This window comes from Heterocephalus glaber, unplaced genomic scaffold, assembly GCF_053883595.1.
Source record: "Heterocephalus glaber isolate CG9 unplaced genomic scaffold, H.glaber_assembly_v1.0 deba00001687, whole genome shotgun sequence".
Taxonomy (NCBI): Eukaryota; Metazoa; Chordata; class Mammalia; order Rodentia; family Bathyergidae; genus Heterocephalus; species Heterocephalus glaber.
The window spans coordinates 4,140,509-4,162,489 of NW_028258412.1; the positions used below are offsets into that span (position 1 = coordinate 4,140,509).

The window sequence follows — 21,981 nt, forward strand, 5'->3', positions numbered from 1 at the left end:
ACAATCCCTTTCTGGTTGTGCAATTGTATCCATTTGACCATCTTATGCATGTTCACAGATATTTGTGCAGGAATGTTTTGCACACACACACGCACACACACACACACACACACACACACACACAGGTTTCCATCAAACAAGCAAACAGAGAAAGGATGAAATTCAGGATATCAAAACAAACTATTTTTAAATGCTAAAGCAAACACACCAAGATAGCAATACTGCTATTTTCCCATTAAACCGAGCTTCTCTCAATTTGAAAAGCAAGATTAATCTAAACAATACTTCCAAATATGCTGCAGGGAGTCGGGGTGTGATGACCTCCACCGCTGTTAACCGACGGCAAAACCCCTCCGGAGGGACGAGCAGACACCGGTGGCCGGGGCAGGCCACTCACAGACTGGGCCCCACTGCACCCCACGCGCCCTCCGCGTACCACCCTGTGCCTGAGCGCCCAGTCATCTCAAACTTCAGATTACAGTACTTTTTCTTTTTGTCCAAAATGTTTAAAACAAAAAAAAGTCTTCCATCTCTTTCTCACTTGGATTTTCAAAATAACTAATACCAACCGTCAGGGAACTAAATTAATTCATTAAGGAAATGCAGGGGCTGAGATGGGTACTGGGCATGGGGCTCTTGGGGTTTCACTGCCAGCAGCCAGAACGCCTCTGGCTGCTGTCTTCCGGCATCACCTGGCCCATAAATTCTTCCTTTAAAACCAGGAGTCCAGAAATGTCATAATTAGAGCTGATCCAGGTAACAGGTGTGCCCCCGCCCCTCCCACCTGCCACAGGGCCCCAGACTTGCCGCTGGAAGATTTAGTGGTCTGGCCTGGGGTGTCATAATTACCGGAAACGACTCTGGCTTTAAGGGTTAGATAAAGACCCTCTCCAAATTTAAAGCCAGACACCGATGTCCATTACACTTTAACGGGCCCACATAAAAAAAGAAATTGTATCCTCATTGCTGCAAATGCGTTTCCTCAAGTTCACTGCAGGCTGGCGCAGTGCCGAAAATAGTTCACCAGGCCCTGGCTCTGCGGGGACAAGGCCTCGGTGGCAACTGTGTGTAAGGAGTTAAGCTAGCAGGGGTGGGGGCGCTCGGGAAACCACTGCTCAAAACTGTTAGGAGCCAAACCTGGCTTTTTTGGTGGTGGTGGCAGCGGTGGTTTTAAAAAGTGGAATTTCAACCCATCATCTGGAAGCAGAGAGACAGGCAGGCTGCAGGAAGCCCCCAGACAAAGAGGGGGGCATCCAGAGAAGCCTGGCTGAAGTACCCACACATCTCCCCTTTGGAGACTCAGTGGCAGGAAAGGCCAAAGTCGTGGGCTGTTTGGCTTTGTTTTTCTTTTTTTTTTTTTTTTCCAGCTTCTAAGACTTCGGCAGGCGTTTTCTTCCTTCTTTGGAAGTCAAACCACGCATTTCTTAAAAGTTACATACGCACACACGCGCGCACACTCCGCCATCACCTCCATTTGTCAAAGCAGCAGGCAAGGAGGTGCTCCAAAGAGGCTTAAGATTCCTTGGAATCAAGAGACCTCTTGTCCACATTGGCACCCAGCTCCCAGTCTATTAAGAATTAATGCTTAGAAACTTCCAGAGGGTCCGAGCACTCGGAGACCAGAAGGAAGCTCATATTCTTTGGCAGCTTCCAAGGCTCTGGGAAGCTGGGGCCCCTAACGAATGGGCCTTTTTCCTTCCACCCTGATGAGCAACAGCTAAGAGCACCACTCACCCCCTCTTTCCTGTCCTGGGGAGCTGGTGGGAACGGAGACTGGGGGCTGCTACTCCGTGATGGGTGAGTAGGCCTCATACGGGTGAGCAGGCCTTGTTCATGCAACGCACCCACACACACATGCACACACTTCTAATCCCAGCAAAATGCTTCTCACACACTGAGCACAAAATAAATGCTTATTAACTAAACTGACCCAAAACAGTGAAATGTACAAGTAAATTCATCATGCCTTTCCCGGAGGCATAACAGGATTACAAATTCGGCAAAAAATGACCACACAGAGATCAATAAGCATCTACTTCAAACCAAATAGGAGCAAAACTTTCTATGAGCTTCTTCTTTAGGGAAAAAATTATTCTTTCATTTCTTATTAAGACCTCTCAGGACCGTGTGATTGTGAGCGTGTGTGCATATCATACCCACAAGCAGAAACCGGCAGAGAGCATCCACCACTCTCTGCCCAATTTGGAAATAATCACGGCGCAGGGATCATAAAACTGCGCCCATTTTGAAAGAAGCCAAATTTGGGTCCATAGCCTCCCTTCCCTCAGATACTAAAAGACCACCAAAAGTTATATTGCTGAGGATGAAAATGGTCGGTTTGTTTTTAGCCAATTAGGCCTTGATACAGAAGCACGGAGACTTCCCCAGGGCTTGACCCTGGGTCCCCAAAAGAGAGGGACAAGCAGATTCTCATTTCTCCTGCTCCTTCCTCCATGTGGCCTATCTCAAGTTGAGGAAATCTTGCTCTTGCTGAATCCACCACTGACTTTAGTTCCCCACTTATAACCATTCAGGAAAAGAGAAAAAATGTCTATGGAGTGGGAGAACCATCCGGGGTGTGCCTGTGTTGGAAGACAGCGGAACCTGCCTGCAAGGCCTGCAAAGGCAGAGATCTTGCCAGAGGTGTTCAGGGCTGAGAGTGAAGCATCAGTGGCGACCAAACAGGTCACCAGTGGAAAAGTCACTCCCCTTTCCCACCCTCGTCGCCTGTCTTTTATGGACAGATCTGAGCACATGTTCGGAGGCATGTGCTGCAGGTCACATAGGTCAGGTCCTGTACCACGTTATTGGGACTTGACCCACACACTCCCCGGCTGGGTCTTCAGCACTCTTGTGCCTGCCTTTGCCACTAACTAAGCAGAAAGGGGCCCTGATTGCTAACAGACCCACCATGGGGGCTTTCAGCCTGGCTGGGTCTTCTGCCTGTTTCCCCTACACACTTGTGGTTATACGGCAGCCCCCAGCCCAGTAGGGAAAGCTCAGCCAAGAACTTTCCATTCTTTGTGATGGTCAACACCAGCCCCCAAGCCATTCATACATCCCCAGTCCTGCCCAGGAAGTACTGTCATAATGACTTCCACAGTTGTAAATTATTTTCCACTTCTAGACCCCAAGGCTCTGTAAATAACATTTCAACTCTTATGGATGCACCCTCACTGATCCATCCATCCCTCTACCATGCCCTCATCCCAAGAAAATAAACTGCACCCCAGTTTCCATCCAGTCTTCCTAACTTGGGGATGTTTCTCTTTCTGGCTCCTAGCAAAGGAAGGCAGAATGTTCACATCAGGATTCAAGCCCTAAAATTTTCAAGGTTTTTTCAAATGGCACACGAGGATAGGGGAGAAGCAACTAATTTCTCAGCAAATTTTCAACCAACCCTTTCTTTCTGTGGAAGACTGTGCCCTGGGGATTTCAAAGTAGTAGGCTGGGTTTTCTGCAAGACTTCACCACTCCCTCTGATCATAAGATGGTCCCTCAGAAGTGTTTTATTCCTGGTGGTCATTGCCAATCATCCCACAATGCTTGTATCCAAATCCAAGGGTATCTGAAAATACAACTTCCCAGGAACTGAAAGGAGTCATGTCTTTTCTGTGACACCTTACCATGGCCTGAATGACTGGGTAACAGTGTGCGTGTGTGTGTGTGTGTGTGTGCACGCGCGCATATATGTGGAGGAGTTCACTCATTAACTATCAACTCACGTTCCAGAAACTCCCAAATACAACCAAGAAAACCAGATGAAGCACAAGGGGGCCCTCAATTGTGGGATAAATAGATTTCCCCAATCATACCATACAAAGCCAGTGGCATCAGAAAAGCCCTGAGATCATGTCATTCCCGTGAAATTTTTGTCCCAAACCTTAAGATCAAATTAAATCTTCATGCCCAAGGACTCTTTAAATTCTTATCACCGCTGAGAAAGAAAAAGTAAATTTAAATCCTCGTGATTGAATGCACCTATGGGCAACTTAGTTGTCACACAACAGACCACTTGAAGAGAGAGCAGAAGAAAGGTTCAGGAATTCCTCAGAGTTAGTTTAAGTTCCTCCAAAGGCACAATGGCTTTCAATTTCTGCTATGGACAGAGTTTTTGAGACATGCAGGACTAAAAAAAAAAAAGGACCTGATTCTTTTCCATGTGTCTTCAAAGTACCCAATTTTCCAAAGACCTTCAAAGGCAATTAGTCCCCATACACTTCTGTCATAGGCTCTCCCTGTTTCCTTAAACCCCTTTCTAGCACACCTTGATGTAATCAAACTAAACACTAGCATGGATAAGTCAAACTGCAACCCAGAAAATCAGAGGCAACGCAGGGATCAGAGTCCCAGGAGCAAACATCTTGGGAGAAGTCCAGTATTTTCTACAGAAAGGCCAAAGACAGAAGAAAGATGGATTCACAGCTTGGACTCGCAGAGTTGATCCTACAAACTCTAAGGAAAGTGAGGTAACATGAGTTTTCTGAACCTCTGAGCTTTGAAGATCAAAACATAAAAGCCCACTCCTCTCCACTAACAATGTGAATTTGTACTGGGACAACTATTGGGATGGTTTTTTCCCCCCACTTTTTGGACCAGTCCATTTCATGTTAGCTGTCCCTTCTGGGGCGTTTAGAAAGAGCCAGCATGTCGGCATGAATGAGCTAAGACCTCCAAACTGTTAAATTCAATTGCCTTAGGTTTAAAGGGCATTTGGGTCCCTCCAATGATGTATAAATTGTGAAAGGATTTGCAGACGATCACTATAAAGTTCTTTCTCTCCCTCTCTCTGATCCAGCCTCACAAGGAAGCGATGATTCTGCAGACCTACCAGCTTTCTCAGCCAAGAGGGAGACTGTGAATTTGGGAATCTGGGATGCCGTGGTTACCATGAAGCTCACTCAATAGGTACCAAGGGTACCTTCCTACACAGCCCTTCGAGGCTCATACGGGAAACTATTGGGGACCTGAAACAAAAACCCTTGCGTCTCAAGACCTGAGGAAAGCTGTGGCAGTGTGTCCCCTGGGTGTGCCTTCTAGGCAAAAGCTGTTGGGAGCAGACACTTTACTTGCTTCCCAAACCTCAGAGGCAGCTGATTAAAATGCAGCCCAGCAAACAAAGCGGCCTCAGCACTTCTAATCATCACACCCCTAGAAAATGACGTCTTTCAAACAACCCTCCCCACTCAAGCAAATGAAACTTAACTCTGCTTTTCCATCCTAATGAGTTTTGAGTTTGGGCCCCCAAACCACACACCCACAAGATTTCTTCTCACTCACACCCTACAAATTGATAACTGTCCACCCCGCCACACACATCCAGGAAAGCCACATGTTGAATGGGTGTTGGTGGAAGATGGCAAGAAACAATCCAGACACCTCTGCACTGGGAGATTCATCCATTGCAATATGCCAGGACCCCAGAACTATCTCAGCCTTTAAATGGCATGCATGGCTTCTGGGACCCTGAGCGGACAGAGCTGGGGAATGTGGCCGGGCTGTTATGCACCAGGACACAGAGGGTCCCTGCAGGCAGGGCCGTGACTAATTTGAAAGCCCAGTGTTGTCCCCACCATGTCGTGGTACCAAAAGATTACAATAAAGGAGAGGAATTTCCATAAATGAGAAGCAGCGTCTGCTTCCCACAATTGGGGGGGGGCAGAAATGGGGGAGGGGATGCTGATTCAAAGATTCCTCCCCATGCAGAAGCCCCATCGGTGGCTGAACCCTGGCGGAGAGGCACCTCCACGCACGCTCATGCACAAAACCTGGCAAGGCGTGACATGCGTGCGTGTGTCTGCTACTGAAATACTCCAGATCAAAGTCACACACAGCCCAAGAGGCCCAGGAGGCCGAGATTTCATAATTAGGATCTTCAAAATCCTCCCTCTATTTTTAGGGCTTGCACTCATTTAGTCCTCTACAGACTCAGAATCTATCAGCTGAGGCCATTGACACAGAAGGTTTAGCTCCTTTGCCCACTCGCCTTTGGGAAAGCAGATTAAGGGAAAGTACAGGAGTAACTCCAGATTGCAGGGAACTACACTTGGCCATGCATATGGATATGTGCGCATCCCGGGATGGCTGGGCAGAGGGGGCCTCTTTCATGAGCTGCGTTGCTCGGGCCTTTGCTCTCTTCTGCTGCTGCCTCACCCAGAAACCTGACACCTGCCCTGGCCCCCACACACCCTCCCTGGCCACACTCTTTCAGGCAGCCCCCAGACCACTTCATTCGGCTCTGCAGTGTGCAAGAAGAAAAGGACACTTGAAATTATTCCTCCAAATGTCTCTCTTCTCAGTCACATACTCATGTATATATCAACATCTCTGCCACAAGCAATCAAATCCCACACTCAAATCTGTCCACCCAAGACGCACCTAAAAATAGACGCTGTCCTAACACAAACACATCCCAGGCAAGTCAAAATCCTGACTGCAGTCAAGATGTTGAAGCCAGGCTACTCCAGATCCTCCAGTCCAAAGATTTTAGGTAGGACAAGGGAGGGGGCTCAGAGAAAAGGGTCAAGGCAGATGTACTGGTTGCAGGGGACCCCTAATAAATCGAAGGCCCCTCTGGTAGGAAGGATTTGGTGTTTTTATGCTGTAATGTGCTTGGGAGTCTTGCTTGTCCTCATACACTCCCCAGACATCTGATCCTATTTTATAAAGCTACATCCCTTTAATCTCTAAAATTAACCAAACAGAGGTAAACACAGTATTCCTGACTGAGACTATTTATCTCCTAAATGCTTTCGGCAAAGCAGATTGCTCCCTGGGCAAGGAACACAATCCAACGTTATTGTCACTCAAGTGGAGAGAAACGGGCCACTAGTGATTTGCTAAATTTTGCAGCACTGAGTGAGTTTTGGAGATCCTGTGAAATCCCAGCCACACACTCAAGTCTGCCTGTCCACAGTGGGAAGAATTTTCCTCCTCTAATTTCACCTGGTCCTCCCGGACTGTTTATTAAAGATGTATATTTTATATCAGCAGAGCGTATCAAGTAACTTCTTGGCAAAGGCAGCTGTATTTTCAGGATCTATTAAGATTCTTCGTGGAAATTTAAATACCTCTGTCAGGCAAACAAAATCATATCAGGAATCATAGAATTTCATTGCTAGAAAGAGAAATTAGATTAACCAACCCACACTCCTTTCCTAGAACCCTCAATAAAATAGAAGTAACATTTTAACAGTCTCTCACTTCTGGTCTGAAGGAGCCTCACAAGAAATCTAAATGAATTTATAAGAAAGTAAGCTATCCTGAGGAAAGCCTTTCAAATCTACAAAAGTTGTGTATGTGGCTATATTGGAGAATATATGAGTATATATTGCATATTAGAAGGCACTGGCTATTTAAAATCAAAACGGCCAGAAAAATCCAGTAGCAGAAACCATGACAAGTTCAACCCTGTTAAGCTTCAGCCCCTTAAAACATCCTTGTCCTTTATTAATATTTAGTGGAAATGTATAATTGCAGATGTGTGCTAGGTTGGGGTTTTATGTCGGGAGGCGGGCAAAGAAGACAGGTTTATTACAGCCATGAAATATTAAACAAGCACCAAAGAACAGTAGTTGTATGTCCTAGCCTAGCCAGAGAGCAGGCAGGCCCGAACGTCAGCTGCACAAAGGGGGCCCCTATCTGTTTACATTACCCCTGATTAACACGGGCGAAGTTTTGGGTTACATCTTCCGGAGGCACAAAAGTCACATGAAGGCATGTGTCCCAGAGTGGGTGGTTCTGCGAAGAAACAGGGACTGAGATGCTCCTTGCTTTCCCCAAACAAGTTTAAGTTAGCTTTACAAATTCTCTGCATGGTGTAGAGAGGAAGAAAAGAAGACTCAGGAGAAAAAACAACAACAGTGCTTTGCTCTGAGGCTAAGACTTCCCTCCCTCCCAAGTCTGCCCCATGGCTGAAGAAATGCAGTGCTCAATTCCTGCCCACCTAGTATTTCTCAGCGCTGCTTAACTGTTCCAAATGGAATGCTGAGAGGCACAAGATTCCAAAAATTTCCCCCACATGGCTGGAAAAACATCAGACTTCCAAAAAGAGCAAGATTGGATGCAGAGTGCCTACCAAGGCTGCTCCCTTTTCAAAGTGTGCAAAAGACTATCCTATACTATTCTGGGTTTTGAGAAAAAGAGTGACCAACAGAAAGGAAGTTTGGCAGGGATAATTACGGGAAGAGATTTATTCAAGTTTTGAAAATTGTAAAGGGGCAAAAGGGGAAAGCATACTTTATCTTCCTTAATATATATCATCTATACATCCTTATCGATACTCTAGCATTATTTGCCCTTTTGGCACTGTTTGGAAATTTGTTGGTAGCCACACACACTATTACAAAGATGGACAGAGGATTTTGCAAACTCTTTTTAAATTCACATCATACACATAGATTGAATAGATGTCTGAACAGGAACAAACTCAAACTGGTTGTGTGTGTGTATGTGTGCGTGCGTGTGTGGTTCCCCTTTTCATAATCTCACCCTTCCCCCACCCCAACTTTCTGTGAACAGAGCCTTGTGACAGATAAAGAGTTGCATTATATAAAAGTTGTTTGGTGGGTTGATTAAGAAGTCAGGAGAAGAATAATTTGAAGAACTTGTTTTCCTGTTACATAAAAAAAATCATAATCGCTTGTCATTCTGACCTAGACTTTACAAGAGCTACAACTTGCCAATCAAGTGCCCTCCCCTCCAAAGGACACCGAAAGCCCCTAAGACAAGCTGGGCACGTCCCAGCGGCTGCAGGCCCCATACAGTTCTGAACACGATTCATTCCCTCCAATCCCAGCACAGATCATTTTGTTAAATACCGAGGAGTATTTCGTCATCTGAATGAAGAATTTCAGAAACATTGTTAATGTTTAATCACATTAGTACTGGCGTATTTTAGGGTGTAGCAAAATAAAATATCATTACAAAAATGGGCTTTGCCTGAAAGGGGCTGAGAGGGCTGAGGAAGTGCCGGCTGGGGCTGGAACCTAGCGAAGGTATATTCAAAGCCATCAGACGTCACAGCTCCCTGGGTAATGGGGCTACAAGACATGTTTTTAAGGAAAAGCAGAACATTTTGCCTGAAATTTTTCCCTGACTCTATTTCAAAGTGGCACACTTCACTCTGATTTTCAGCCAGGGGACTCGGGGACCTGTAGAAAGCTCTGTATACCTATTTATACAACGTGCGCAGATGGAACTGCAGGGTGTTATCATAATGAAAAGTTTAATCATCCTTATTTACTACCAGTAAGGGAGCAGGACTCAGACACAGAAACCTTAGAAAGCCTTCAACAGCAGCCTAAGGCTGCAGAAGCTTGGAGTGACCTCAATTCCAGGCTTTATCTGGGAAACTGTCCTTCCCACATCAGAGAGAAAAACAAAGGAGGTCAAACGGGTGTCCCTGCCAGCCAGTGCTTAGGAGGTGGCCAGCCCCGCTGGTCCCTGAAGGAAGTCCCTGTCTTCTCATATGCAGAGGGGGCTTCATTCAGTTTATAGAGGAAATCAACCCTGAAGTGACTAACATCTGTTTCCAAAAAACTATTTTTGCTCATCTGACTGTGAAAATGAAAAAATAAAATGTTTCTTCAATGACATTTCTTCATTCACAGCCTACATCTCTTTCTCCCTCTACCCAGTAAAGGAAGAACTGGCAAGAGGCTAGAAGGATTCCTTTAGGAAAATCTCCTTAAAACCACTCAATACTTCTCCACCTAGGAGAGCCCTTTCAAGGAGAGGATGGAACCAGCATTACTGGTTTTCTTTATTAGTTCACTAAACTGTTTTTTGTTTTTTTTTAACTTTTCTCACCCTATTTTGGTCAATATGTTCTTAATTACTGGAGAGTAGGGGTAAAAAGAGAAGGGGAAGGGGCAGCCCGGCCGGCCAGGTAGAGGTGACAGGGCTGAGATGTGTGCTAACCAGCTATCGATCGGGCCAGATCAAGATGTCGTGTACAAGAAAATAAAAGAGAGGGGAGGAGGGTGCAGCAACCAGGATGGTGTATCCAACTCCATTTTAAAAAGGAAAAACAAAGCTGAGGGTCCCAAACTAACCAATTTACGGCCTTGCCTGGGAGTAGCCCGGAGCACGCCGATGCTGGATGGACGCAGTGTCTGCTGTGCATGCTAAACACCCGTCTTCAAATGAGAGCGTGCGTCTCGCCGTCCCGGGCTGGGCAGTAATCCGAACAAAGAGAAAAGCAGCAAGCTTGCTTTCATGAATTAGAAAACCTAAGGGGGAAAGCTCCTGGGGCTGGCCGCCCTGGAAGCCCTGATTTCTGAACCACCCAGTTCCCAGACAGCTCCTCCCTCCTCCCCGGCCCCCACCCCCACCCCCGCTCGTTCCCTTGAAACCTACCCTCACCCTAATCCCAGGGTTAAGAGATGGCTGGATGTAAGGAGGCCTAGGGAAAGAGAAGGAAAAAACTCGAAGAGATGGCAAGGACCAAGAAGCACCGTTTTTAAAAGACAGTGTTAAATCGCCAGCTCCACAGTAATCTTCTGCCCACTGCAACCCAAGGAATTCAACTAGGGTTTAAAAGAAAAGATAAGAGAGGGAGACATGATGTTATCTGATTTTCAGAAGCTATTAGTTCTATTTTTATAAAAAGCTCCATTAAAATAAAATGGATATGTACTGCAGCCCAGTCATCTTTTGGTTTCAAAGAATTCTCAGGACTTTAACCGGAATGGTGGTCCCTCTACTCACCTCCACCCCTCCCACCTTAAAGGCCTCCAAGCCTGTTGGGGAGGGGCGCTTAGGATGCAAACTAGAACTGGGACTGGACATCTGTCACCAAAGCCAAGCAAGATATTGACAAACGCGGGTCCTTTTTGTCTTAGGAATATATATCCATACTCCATACACAAGTGATGTCCTCATGGACGGGTCTGGGGTCTGCCAAACAGACCCCCAGCCCCTCCATACCAAATGTCAGGGAGATGTACCCTGAAAAGTAGCCTACCACTGACAACACCTACAGGTCTCTGCTTTTTTGATTTTTACATTTTCCAACAAAACTCTAATAGTCCAGAAGAGACAAAACAGCTATTCATTAGGAACAAATGTCAAATGGGGCACTGCCTCCGAGTGATGCTGCTGACACGGGCGCTGGTAACTTTTTTAGTAAAGATGCTGTCTCCTAAGAAAACTCCAGCTGGAGGCTGGCTGACTAGGAAAAGGTGAGGAGGCATTAATACAACTTTCCAGGTGTCCTGCCAGGAAATGGGGCATACAGCTCCTAAGGAGGGGACTGGCCTGAACACGAAGGGTGGGGACGGATCTTGAGAGGAAGGGAAGGGGCCTCCTTCTCTGAGTGCTGCACGGTGGGCTACTCAGCTAAAACCAGGTGTGGGGCTGACTCTACAATGAGTCTCAAAAGCTGCCAGCTAAGTTCGTGCTATCCTGTAGATCCCTCGTCTACCTGGCGACCCTTGCTGATGGGCATCCCTGCAGCCTTTTGGTAACCAAGTAGGGTTACCCAGCTCAGAGTATACAGCTCTGTGTCCTCCTAACCCCGAGGGACCCAGGGGCAGTGGCTAAGGTCTGCCCTGGGGATGGCTGGGTCAAGAGGAAATGAAAGGGACCGCGGGTATGAATATACCTTCTTTGCTGTTGGGGTTCTGGGGTTTGCCCTTCTCCCAAGGTGCCAGAGTCTTGTCGTCCTCTGAGCCGTCCACCAGGGCCTTGTCAGCTGGCATGTACCAGGTGGCGCTGTGCTCCGCCATCAGTGAGTCCAGGTCGATGGTGCTCATGGCACTCTTGACCGCCTCGGAGCAGCAGCTCCCCAGCTCACTGTCACCGTTCTGCGTGCCCGCGGCCCCGACTGGGCATTCACCCTTCTTGCCACCCTTGAGCCCCAGGGGCTGGTCCTCAGAGATGCTGAACTGCTGCCTCTGCAGCTGGATCTGTGCCTGGAGAATCTCCAGAGGGTGGATCTCGTCCTGGGGTGGCGCACCGCTGCTGCTAGTGGGGGTCCGGACCTGCTCCAGGCCCGGAGTGCCCGGATGGCCAGAGCCCCCGCCCCCGCCGTAGCTGTCAGGGGTCGAGGTAGAGGTAGACATGATGCCCAGGCCGAGCGGGGGTGGAGGCGCCTTCGGTCCATGTTCGGTGCCCACCCCTCGCGGAGGGAGTTTGGGTGAGCCAGTCACCAGGGGGCTCCTGCTGGCTTTGGCCAGGACCGGAGGGTTGTCGGAGCTGGACGACACTTCGTCCTCATTGGTGTAGCTCGTACTCACCTCGTCGGAGGTGAACTCACCCACGTGGGGCGAACTACCGTTCGACTTGGCCCCACCGTCCAGGGATGCCATGAGGTCTGGCTGGTCCCCCAGGAGCAACTCGGCCCCTTTCCCCCACGACGGCGATGTGAGTGTCTTCTCATGAGGCGTGGGCGCCCCGCGAGCCTCGCTCACAGAGCTTCCCCCTACTACGGCAGCGCCTGGAGCTGACTGCTGCCCCGGGCTCACCCCAGGAGCGCCCCCGCTGTCGGGAGCCACTGAGTACTTGTCAAAGAAGGTCCCAGGGCTCACGTGACCACTGTCCCTTTTTCTGCGACCCCGTCCCCGGCCACCGCCCCCGGGGACCGGCTTGCCGTCGTTCCCCGATGTGGACTCTAGTGTGTAGTTGGGGGAGAGGCTAGTGCCATCCCCCTGGTTGGGTGGGTTTGACGGCCCTGAGGCTTTGGAGCCACTGCTGCTGGTCCCTGCCGGGCCTCCGGGTCCCGGGGCCCCAGGAGCAGGCCCCCCAGGGAAGTAATCCGAGCCCGGGTTGCCGGCCACTGCCGCACCGTCGGTGTCATTCTGGCTCAGTTTCCTCTTGCCCTCGGGTGGGTTCTTCTTGTTGAAGGTCACGTTGAGGTTGGGGGCCCCCAGGCTGGCGATCATGTTCTGGCAAGCAGTGGAGAGCGCAGCCAGGCAGCTCTGGCCAAACAGGTTGTCCTTGGAGCTGGGCTTGTTGAAGGAGCCCAGGGAGAGTGCACCCAGCTTACTGGCCGAGGTGCGCTGGCTGGGCTGGAAATCCGGCTGTGGTGGGTACGCGCCCCCGCCACTCCCGGAGCTTCCACTGCCCCCGCCCGCGCTCGGGGGCGAGTTGACGCCGGGACCGCTGTGCGGAGTGGCCTGCCTGCTCCCTGCGCCAAACGGAAAGCCCGGCTGGCCCCCGAGCCCCGGCGCGGCGAAGTCCGGTGGCGGGGGCCGGCGCTCCGAGGACGCGCTGGGCAGTCCCACCCCGGCCCCAGGCGACTGCAACTGGCCCAGGCCAGCCAGGCTGCCCCCGAACTGCAGGCCCGGCGAGGGTAGCGCGGGCACGTGGCCCTCTCCGGGCATCCTCAGCGGCTCCTGCAGAGGGCCCCGGAACAGCACCCCTGAGCCACCGGGCGGAGGGGGAGGCGCCAGGCCCGGGTCGTGCGGGCCGCAGTCAGCCGGCAGGCCCGAGCCGCCCATCCTGCGGGGCATCAGGTCACCGGGCGGCGGGTGCGGACCTGGGAACCATGCGCTCTCCTGGGCCAAGTGCGGCGCCTGCTGCTCGAAGGTGCCCAGGCGCCCCGCAGCACCCGCGCTGGAGCCTTCGCGCTCAAAGTTCGGCTGGGCCAACCCGCCCACTGGGCCGCCGTGGACCAGACCACCCTGGCCCACGTCCCCTGGGTGGCCTAACTGGGCCAGGTTGGGCTGGCGCAGACGCTGTTGCTGATTCCGCGACGCCATCTGTTTAATCATGAGAGCTGCGTTTTGGCGTTGCTGCTGCTGCTGTTGCTGTTGCTGTTGCTGCTGTTGCTGCTGTTGCTGCTGCTGCTGCTGCTGTTGCTGCTGCTGCTGCTGCTGTTGCTGCTGCTGCTGCTGCTGCTGCTGTTGCTGCTGCTGCAGGGACTGGTGGTCCGGGGCCGGGTGCTGCAAGGGAGGTCCTGAGGGAAAGCTGTCGGGTACAGGCGGCGTGAACTCGCCGGGTAGGCCCGGGTAGGCAGAGGGCGAGAGGTGGTTGTCCAGAGCCCCGTTGTGCATGCTACCATTCCACGAAGACGCGCAGCGGTCCACTCCCGCTCCGCCTGGGAAGTCGAAGCGCGGCCTCTTGGCCACGTTCATGTAGGGGGGCGCGTCGAAATGCTGCAGCCGCTGGTTGGGCGCCTGCTGCGGAGGGGGATGCTGCATGTTGAAAACAGGCTCGGAAAAAGGATGCATGCTCCGGTTCTCCAGCCGGTGGATGGGGTACTCGAACTGCGCGTGCTGGCTGGGCAGCATGGGGCCCCCGTCCTGCAAGCCTCCACTGGGCGTGCCCGCCTCACCCTGCTGGGGCCGCGGGTGCGCAGGCGGGCACGAATTTTGTCGGACTAGAAGCCCGGGTGGCGGGGGCGGCTGCTGTTGGGGCGGTTGCTGCGGGGGCTGCTGCGGAGGGGGTGGTGGGGCCTGCTGGGGAGGCTGCATCAGCGGGTGCCTGGTGCCCACCCCGGGCTCCAGACCCACAGACATCTTTCGGGCCCCACCGAACCGCTCGAAGAACACGCCATGCTGCTGTTGCGGCTGCGGGGGTTGTGGAGGCGGCTGCTGCGGAGGCTGGGCGTGCATTTTGGACAAGCCCACCATGCCCGCAGCTCTGGGCATGGCCGAGGCACTCGGGAAAGAGCCCCCGGGAACCTGACGACCCGTGGCATAGTGAGGCAGCTGCCCCTCTGAGTCAGAGGGTGAAAACATGTCAAAATGTCCCGAGGGCGCCTCGCCCGAGTAATTGTATTCCAGCGAGTCGATGGCTCCTTGGTTCGTCACCCTCCGAGGCTCAAGACTGTGGGAATCGGAGCCGCTGGAGGCGGGGAGGCCGTGGAAAGAGGCGGCCCGGTTAGGGCTCTGGTCCAGCGGCAGGCACGGGGCGGGTACGGCGTGGCCCGAGGCGCCCGAACTGTGGAAGTCCGGGAGGTTTCCTGGTCGCTGCGGGCCGAAGCTCTCTGGCCCCTGGCTCTCTGCCATGTGCTCGTAACCCTCCGCAAAGGGCGGCTGGCTGCCCAAGCCCGAGGCAGTGCCGCCGTAGCCAAGCAGGCGACCCCCATGCAGGCATGAGGCCCCCGGGTCCGGGCCACCGAAGTTGCCCCCGAAGTGGGGGTGATGCTGGTGGGGGTGGTGGCCTCCCGGGTGGCCATGGTGAGGCTGCTGGCCGCTGAAGAAGCCGTGCACAGGCTGTGCCTGCAGCCCCCCTGTGTGCAACTCCGAGTGGCCCCGCGTGTGGAAGCCGTATGGCTCCATGTTCATGCCCAAGATCGGGGGCTCGCCCAGCGCACTCATGGCAGGGTCCACGGGGCCAGGGGGTCCCCCTGTGTGGAAAGCAGGGGCCTTAAAGTGGGCATTCATGCTCAGTCCGGTCTCGTTAAAGTTCCTCTCGCCCTGGCCAGCGTTCCTGCTGTTGATCTGGGGCTCGAATTGGTCCAGCCCAAACATACTTGGCGGGGGGCAGGGGGGGATCAATAGGGCATGACAGCTTGCTCTCCGCCGCGCGCCTCCGGCCGGCGACTCCTTCCAGCCTCGGATTGGGCGCTCCGGGACGCTCAGCACCGCGGGGGCGCAGCGCGCTCCGCCACCCCGCCAGGCGTGAGGAGGCCGGGGGCTATCAGCTCCTCTCGCAAAGCTCTGGATAAGCCCGGGGCGGGCCTCTCACATCTTTCGAGGCCTCGGGGCCTCCAGAAGCCGTGTTGGGGGGCCCATGCCCCGGGCAGTTGGCTCAGCTGCGGGTGGATTTGCAGGGAGAGGATCGAGCCGCGGATGAACAGAGACAAAAAGTTAAGTGGGGGAAACGGGGCGGGAAGGGGGAGTGGGAAAGCGGAACGATCACCTTCTGAAGTCCGATCGGGTCGATAAGGGAGCCCCAGGACGCCGCCCGCTGCCTCCCGGAGTCCGCGGAGGAGCTGCTGAGGGCCAGGAGGAAAACCCTTCAAAGCCGCGGCTGGCGCTGGGCACCGACAGAGCGGTCCCTCCCCCTCCCCCCGTAGTCCCTGCGCCCCGAGCCTCCGCGGAGCACGATCCGCTAGCACTGTCCCCGTCGGCTCCGGGCGAACGGCTGCTGTTTCTTCAGCGAGTCGGAGGTCTAGAGGCTCCGCTCCGCATCGCTGTGGTGGCCCCCAAGCCGAGGAGGCAGCGGGACTGAGGAGGCGGCAGGCGCCGGCGTCGGAGCGGAGGGTCTGAGAGAAGGCGCGGCTCCCCTGCCGCTCCCCTGCCCGGCAACGGGTGCGCTGCGCCCCAGCCCGCCGCTTCTCGGCCACGTCCGCCGCCTGCCGCTTCTGTCCTCCGCCGTTCGATCTGAGTTCGCGGGAGTCTCCGCACCCGGTTGCAGGCGCGGGCGAGTACAGAGGCGAGGGGCTGGGTCGCTCCAAGGCTCCGGTTCCCTGCCTCCGCGCCGAGGTGCTTCGACAGTCCCCCCTCGGACCCAGAGAAGGGGGGCGTACGCGGGTTAGGGGGCCACGCTGGGCCAGCGAGCTAAAGCGTTCCGACTGCGTTCAAGCCGGGAATGGGAGGGGGCGGGGGCAGCTCTGGGGGGTCCGCGCACCCCTCTCCAGGATGGCGGGGGGGGGGGGGCTCTGCGTGGGGCGTTCCGAGGGTCTCAGCTCCCCTCTCGGTGTCTGCCTCTAGCCCAGCACCGGGAGAAGCAGCAACAAGTTTTGCATTTCAGCAATCAATTTCAGGCATTACATTTGCACCAATCAGCGCAGCCCAAGCTCCGGGCCAGGGGCGGGGCTCGCTCTTAAGGTGGTCCCGGGTCCTGGCTACGGAGGCCCCCGCCAGGAACCTGAACTACCCCAGCTCTGGGGTCCCCAGCGCTCGGCTCGCCTCGGAGTCCGGCGCCACTGCCCTGGGGGCGCGCCCTGGCCTCGGAGCGCAAGGGGCTGCAAAGGAGAATGGCGGGAGCTTGGCTTTGTTCACCGCCCCCCCATTCACACGGTTTCCAACTCCCCACCCCCAACTGAAGCAAGACCCGCCGGGTGGCAAGCGGGGGGGGGGGGGCGGTGAGCTGTGCGGGGCGCTCAGACAATGAGGTCGCCTAGCAAAGGCCCTAGACTCGCGGAAAGTCGCTGTCTACCGCGCTTCCCTTGGGGTGAGCCCTCCCTAGTCTCTCCACTAACGGCGCCCAAGGTGGTCGACCCTGGGATTTTCCTGGAGGTTAAAGCGGACTGGAAACCCCGAAGTTAGGGTTCTCGAGAGACACGGACTCCTGCTTTCTCCCTCACTAGGACGCGCGCAATTGTTCCCTATTTCCAAGGTCCAGGGTTTCCGGTTCTCAGCCTCTGGCTTCTGCCCGGAGAAGCCTCCAGCAATCCGCCACTTTGTAGGGGGCACATCGGATAAGCCCAGCGCGGGAACTGCGAGGCGGAGCGTCTGGGAACTCGGAGAAGAGGGTGCACCGGTTGGCCCGGACACCAGGCTCCGGCCACCCGCCCCAAGCCTCAGGCCCTCTGCAGGAGGGAGCGAAGTTAGCCTCCTTAAAAGATCAATTAAACTGAAGAGGCCAAGGAGCAGAATTGGGTTGTGATACTAAAATCAATAGGAGTAATTTAATATCTGCCCTGCTCTTTATGAAATATTTATCCCAATAATCTTAGTTAAAATGTTTAGATCTTCCTGATCCCCACCGAGACTGAAATCTATCTTGCAATTAGAAGTTGGAAGTTAGAGGTGATGGAGGGTAGAAGTGTTTATTCTGTGTGTGTGTGTGTGTGTGTGTGTGTGTGTGTGTCCGCTCCTGCGGTCGTTCCTGTGTATTTTCATTTCTAAAGTGTAAGTAGAGGAAGAGAAGGAAAGCATTTAATTTTCTTTGCCATAAAGTAGCACGAAATAATTTTGCTGGCCGACCAGCATTCTTAGGAGAAAGGGAGAAAAAAAAGAACTTTCGTTGAAGCGGCCCTGATATCGCTATTAAATCTAAATAAAATTAAGCATGTTGTATAAAATGCCTCCCCCCCCACACACAAAAGAAAGTGTTTATCGCCCAAGTCTGTCTAGCGTTTGCTAAATTGCGCATGAAATCTGAAATGAAATAAACGTTATAATAAAACCAACCCCTGAGCCCTTTTTATTTAAAAACCTCAGAGTAAGCACTCCACCATTGCGAGCACGAGTTTAAAAGTTACCATGTCCTCTTCGAGCTGAGCCATTGCTCTCTGGACTCCCGGGAGGTGCTGCATGAAAGGCAAGCTAGGAAGTGGGCTGAATTTAGAAATGGGGAGCAGGACACAAGGTCTCCAGGGACTTCCAAAGGACCCCATCACACACACACACACACACACACACACACACACACACTCACACAAATGAAAACAAACAATAAAACCAAACAACTTTAAAACTTAGGAAGCTAAAGCAACCTCAGATCCAAGCCCCTCTGGAGTCTACAGATATATATTTTTTTCTTTTTGAAATTAAAAATGAAAATTACCCCCACCAAAAATGGGGTCCATAAATAAGCAACGGGAAGAAGTATTTGTACAGGGCGGTGGAGTTTTAAAAGGATTTTTCTGCAGGATCAGGTTGTTGGTCTGTGATTAAATATTGATTTTGTGTAATTAGTTTTCATGTGAACTATCCTCTTGCTGATAGCTTAGAGGTTTCAGAACTAGAAAAGAAATGGAATTGGACATGGAAATTATTACTTAGCAAAGTGACAGGGAAGCGAGAGCTGGAGCAAAGACTGAGGCTGGGCTGATTTAGGCAAAAAGAAATAAAAGGACCTGGGCAGGCCCCCAGAGACCCCCACACTCCAGGGGTCCAGGGTCTCCTGGCAGAGCAGGGGAGACCCTAGAACTCCTGGTGGAAAAGGGGACCCTTAGTGGGAACAGTTGTCAGAGGAGGATCCCACATGGGCAAAGGCCCGTGCAAAGTCTGTGACACCAGGTCACGTACTTGGCTGTGGATTGTGGGTGTCTGGAGAGGGGACTGCATGAATGGTCTTGTGTCTGCAGGGAATAGGGAGGAGTAAGGACCTGTCTGGGTTTCGGGGGTGGGCTGGGTGGGAAGAATGGCTCACAGGCCTGCAGTCTGGGGAGCCCCGGGTTGGGGTGTGCACTGGTATGTGGCATGATTTCACATCAGCTTGCACGGGGGTCCCCTGAACACCTGGACAGGTTTCCTGTGGAATAATTCTGTGTGCTCAGGGTGGGCTTGGGATGGGAGTATTTTTCTGGGGCTGTTTCCAAGCTTTCTGCAGTGTGTGAGTATCTGAAAAGAGGGTGAGTTGGAGCCTGGTTGTGTTGCTGTTCAGGCCATGTGTCTGGATCCCCTTTCCTTAAGACTATGAATGTGGCACACGTGCTCATGTGCCAGCCTTCATGTCTTAGGCTGTGCTAGGCTGGTGGAGCTCTGTGTGTCCCATGTTTTTGTACACAGAAGGTGCAAAGCATACATGAATCTTTGGGTGTCTGTGTGTGCACAAGCTGGTTGCCCCAGCCCTGTGCTTCTCTGGGTGTGCACCCTTCTATGTGTTTCTGTGTGTGCCCAGCTGCCTTTTTGTGCCTCTACCTCTGCTGTCCTGTTTTCTACTGCAAGTGTGAAGGCGCATGTCTCTGCCTGTGCCCATCTGTGCCCATGTGTGCCCTGGAATGTGCACCTCCGTGATATGGGCGCCCCTGCGTGTGCCTGTGCATGCACTCCACCTGCAAGGGCCCTTGGAGCTTCTTGGAAACAGACACATTGCCCCCTAGCGCTCAGTTGAATTCAAAGTCCCTGCTGGCCAGACCCGGAGCTGCCGGATCCTCAGGCAGGGTCTGCCTGGAGCCTCCCCTCCCTTCGCCTCCCCTGCACCACCCCCAGGAGAGAGAGATGGCACCAGTTGAAGGGAGCTCACGGGCAGTGGAAGGAGGGGCTCAGCTGGACTGGAGCACCTGGGCTGGAGAGGGTGGCATGTGTGGGGGGCACCACCTGGAATGGTCCCCAGAGGCTGCTGGGGTGGGGTGGGAGGCTCCTCACTCAACCAAACACATGCAACCAGCACCTAAGCCCTCCACCTAGGGCACACCATCTGTACCCCTGCCTGTCAGGCTCACACTAACACACAGTGATCTGCCAGGGGGTGTGTCCACACACACACATGCCCCTCCACAGCAGACCCATCAGCACACATCTTGGCATGGCAGCCTCCCCCGTGTCCAGCTCTGCATCACCTGCCTTATATCCATGGTCCCATCTCATCCTCACTGAAACCCCATGAGTCAAGACTCTGAGCCTATTTTTCAGATAAGGATATGGAGCCTCAGAATGGGCAGCAGGGCTGGGTTCTGATCTGCTGACACTGGGGCCTGGCTCCCAACCACTGTCCAAACCTCCTGAAGGTCATTGTTAAAGGGAAAGGTTCATCCCAGCTTGGGGAGTATGGTGAATGCCCACTTACTGCCACTGCTGTCGTTATCAAGGGTGTGATGCAGATTTGTGTCATCTTCTCCCATGCAACCATGAGAAATTAAGCCCTCCCATGAGCCAGTGGACTTTGGCCTTTCAGCCCTAGATTCAGTCTTGTCCTCACCACTTCAAAGCTGTTCAACCTTGGGCAAAATATTTCCTTCTCTGAACCTGTTTGCCTTGTTGGAAAGGGACATCAGAGACAGTTCGTATAGGGTGTAAGGGTTAGGGCCAATGTTTATAGGGCAGCACAGAGGATGGCACATGGCAGGCATTCATAAATTGTAGCCCTTCTTATTATCATCATTATTTCTTCAGCATTTGAATCTACCAAGGTGCAGTAGTATAATGATCCCAGAGAGATCTGATCTATTTGACAAACCAGCCTTACTCACTAGCAAGCTGTAAGAGAAAGGGTGACTCCCTTTGCAGGTCACCCCAATCTTCCTGGCCTCTACTGGTGTAGACAAATGCAGACCCTAGTGCCTGTCCAGGTGACATGCAGTGCTGAAGCCTCAGAGAAGCCCTTCATGTTGCTGGGACATAAGAGAGAGGAGCTAAGTGGGGGTCAGAACATACGAAACCCTCAGGTAGCCATGGGCTGCCAGTTGCTAAGCAATAGCATCCCCTCCTTCTCTCTACACATGATGCCTGATAGTTTTGGGGGTCTCTTTTCTTCCATTTTTCCATTGAATGAATACATACCCAGTGCCTACTGTGTGCCAGGGTTCAGTCTGGGAACTCAGAAAATAATGTAAACTTCAGTCCCTCTCACACCAGATCAAAGGAAATCTGGTAGTTGATATGAAAACCACATCAATAAGCAACTAACATAGTTGTGTTGGGAGGGAGGAGAAATAGAGAGGGGATTCCTAAAGGTAGGTTTTGAAGGTAGAGTAGGAGTTTGACAACCAGATATAGCCAAAGGACTTTCCAAGCAGAAGAGTCAGGTTAGATGAGATGTGGAAAGCTCAGGCAGCAGTGAGTGAAACTCCAGAGGTCAGTGAGATCTGGATCAGAGGGACCTCAGGAGCAGGTAAGCAAGTCCCTGGACAAATGGACACACCTTGAGACCATAATGTTCAGTGAAGTAAATCAGATACACAAGCTTAAGTATTCCATGGTTCCTCTTATATGAGAGACACAATATGTAAATAAAGTACAAAATAAAAGACAGATAATAGGAAGAGAGAGAGTGATTGTAATACAGCATGGACAATGTATCTAAAAGTATACCTTGATTTAGTATAATTGTCTTATGTGTTTTATATGCTTTTGGTCTGTGAGTCTGGTTGTTCATCTGTGTGTATGATCATTAACTTTACAAGGACTTACAAAAATAAATGAATCTGATGCTTCCCAAAAAAAAGCAGAGTGGAGGGGAACGGGGAAGAGAATTGAGATGTGTTATGCACATGTACAATTCCCTACAATGAATGTCATCACTATGTACTGCAACATGGACTAATAAAATGTCTTGAAGTCCCTGGACACCTGAGTGTCTCCCCTTTCTGATGGCTCCAGAAACCACCTTGACCTGATTTTCTTGGAAATAGAACCTCGGAGGAGGCCTGAGTCTGTCCCCACACAGCTAGCCCCAGTCCTGTTTGCACAGTGAGAG

At 52.4% G+C, this 21,981-nt stretch overlaps 1 protein-coding gene across 2 annotated transcripts in view; it reads right to left on the reverse strand.

The window, feature by feature from the left end:
- Positions 1 to 15,419, reverse strand: part of Mn1 (MN1 proto-oncogene, transcriptional regulator) — a 44,212-nt gene extending 28,793 nt beyond the window's left edge. For both annotated transcript variants that reach the window (XM_004843359.4, XM_087198537.1), the window contains exon 1: positions 11,606 to 15,419. In XM_004843359.4, coding sequence (XP_004843416.2) covers positions 11,606 to 15,419 — 3,814 coding nt within the window. The remainder of the gene's footprint in view (positions 1 to 11,605) is intronic.
- Between the last annotated feature and the right edge of the window lie 6,562 nt (positions 15,420 to 21,981).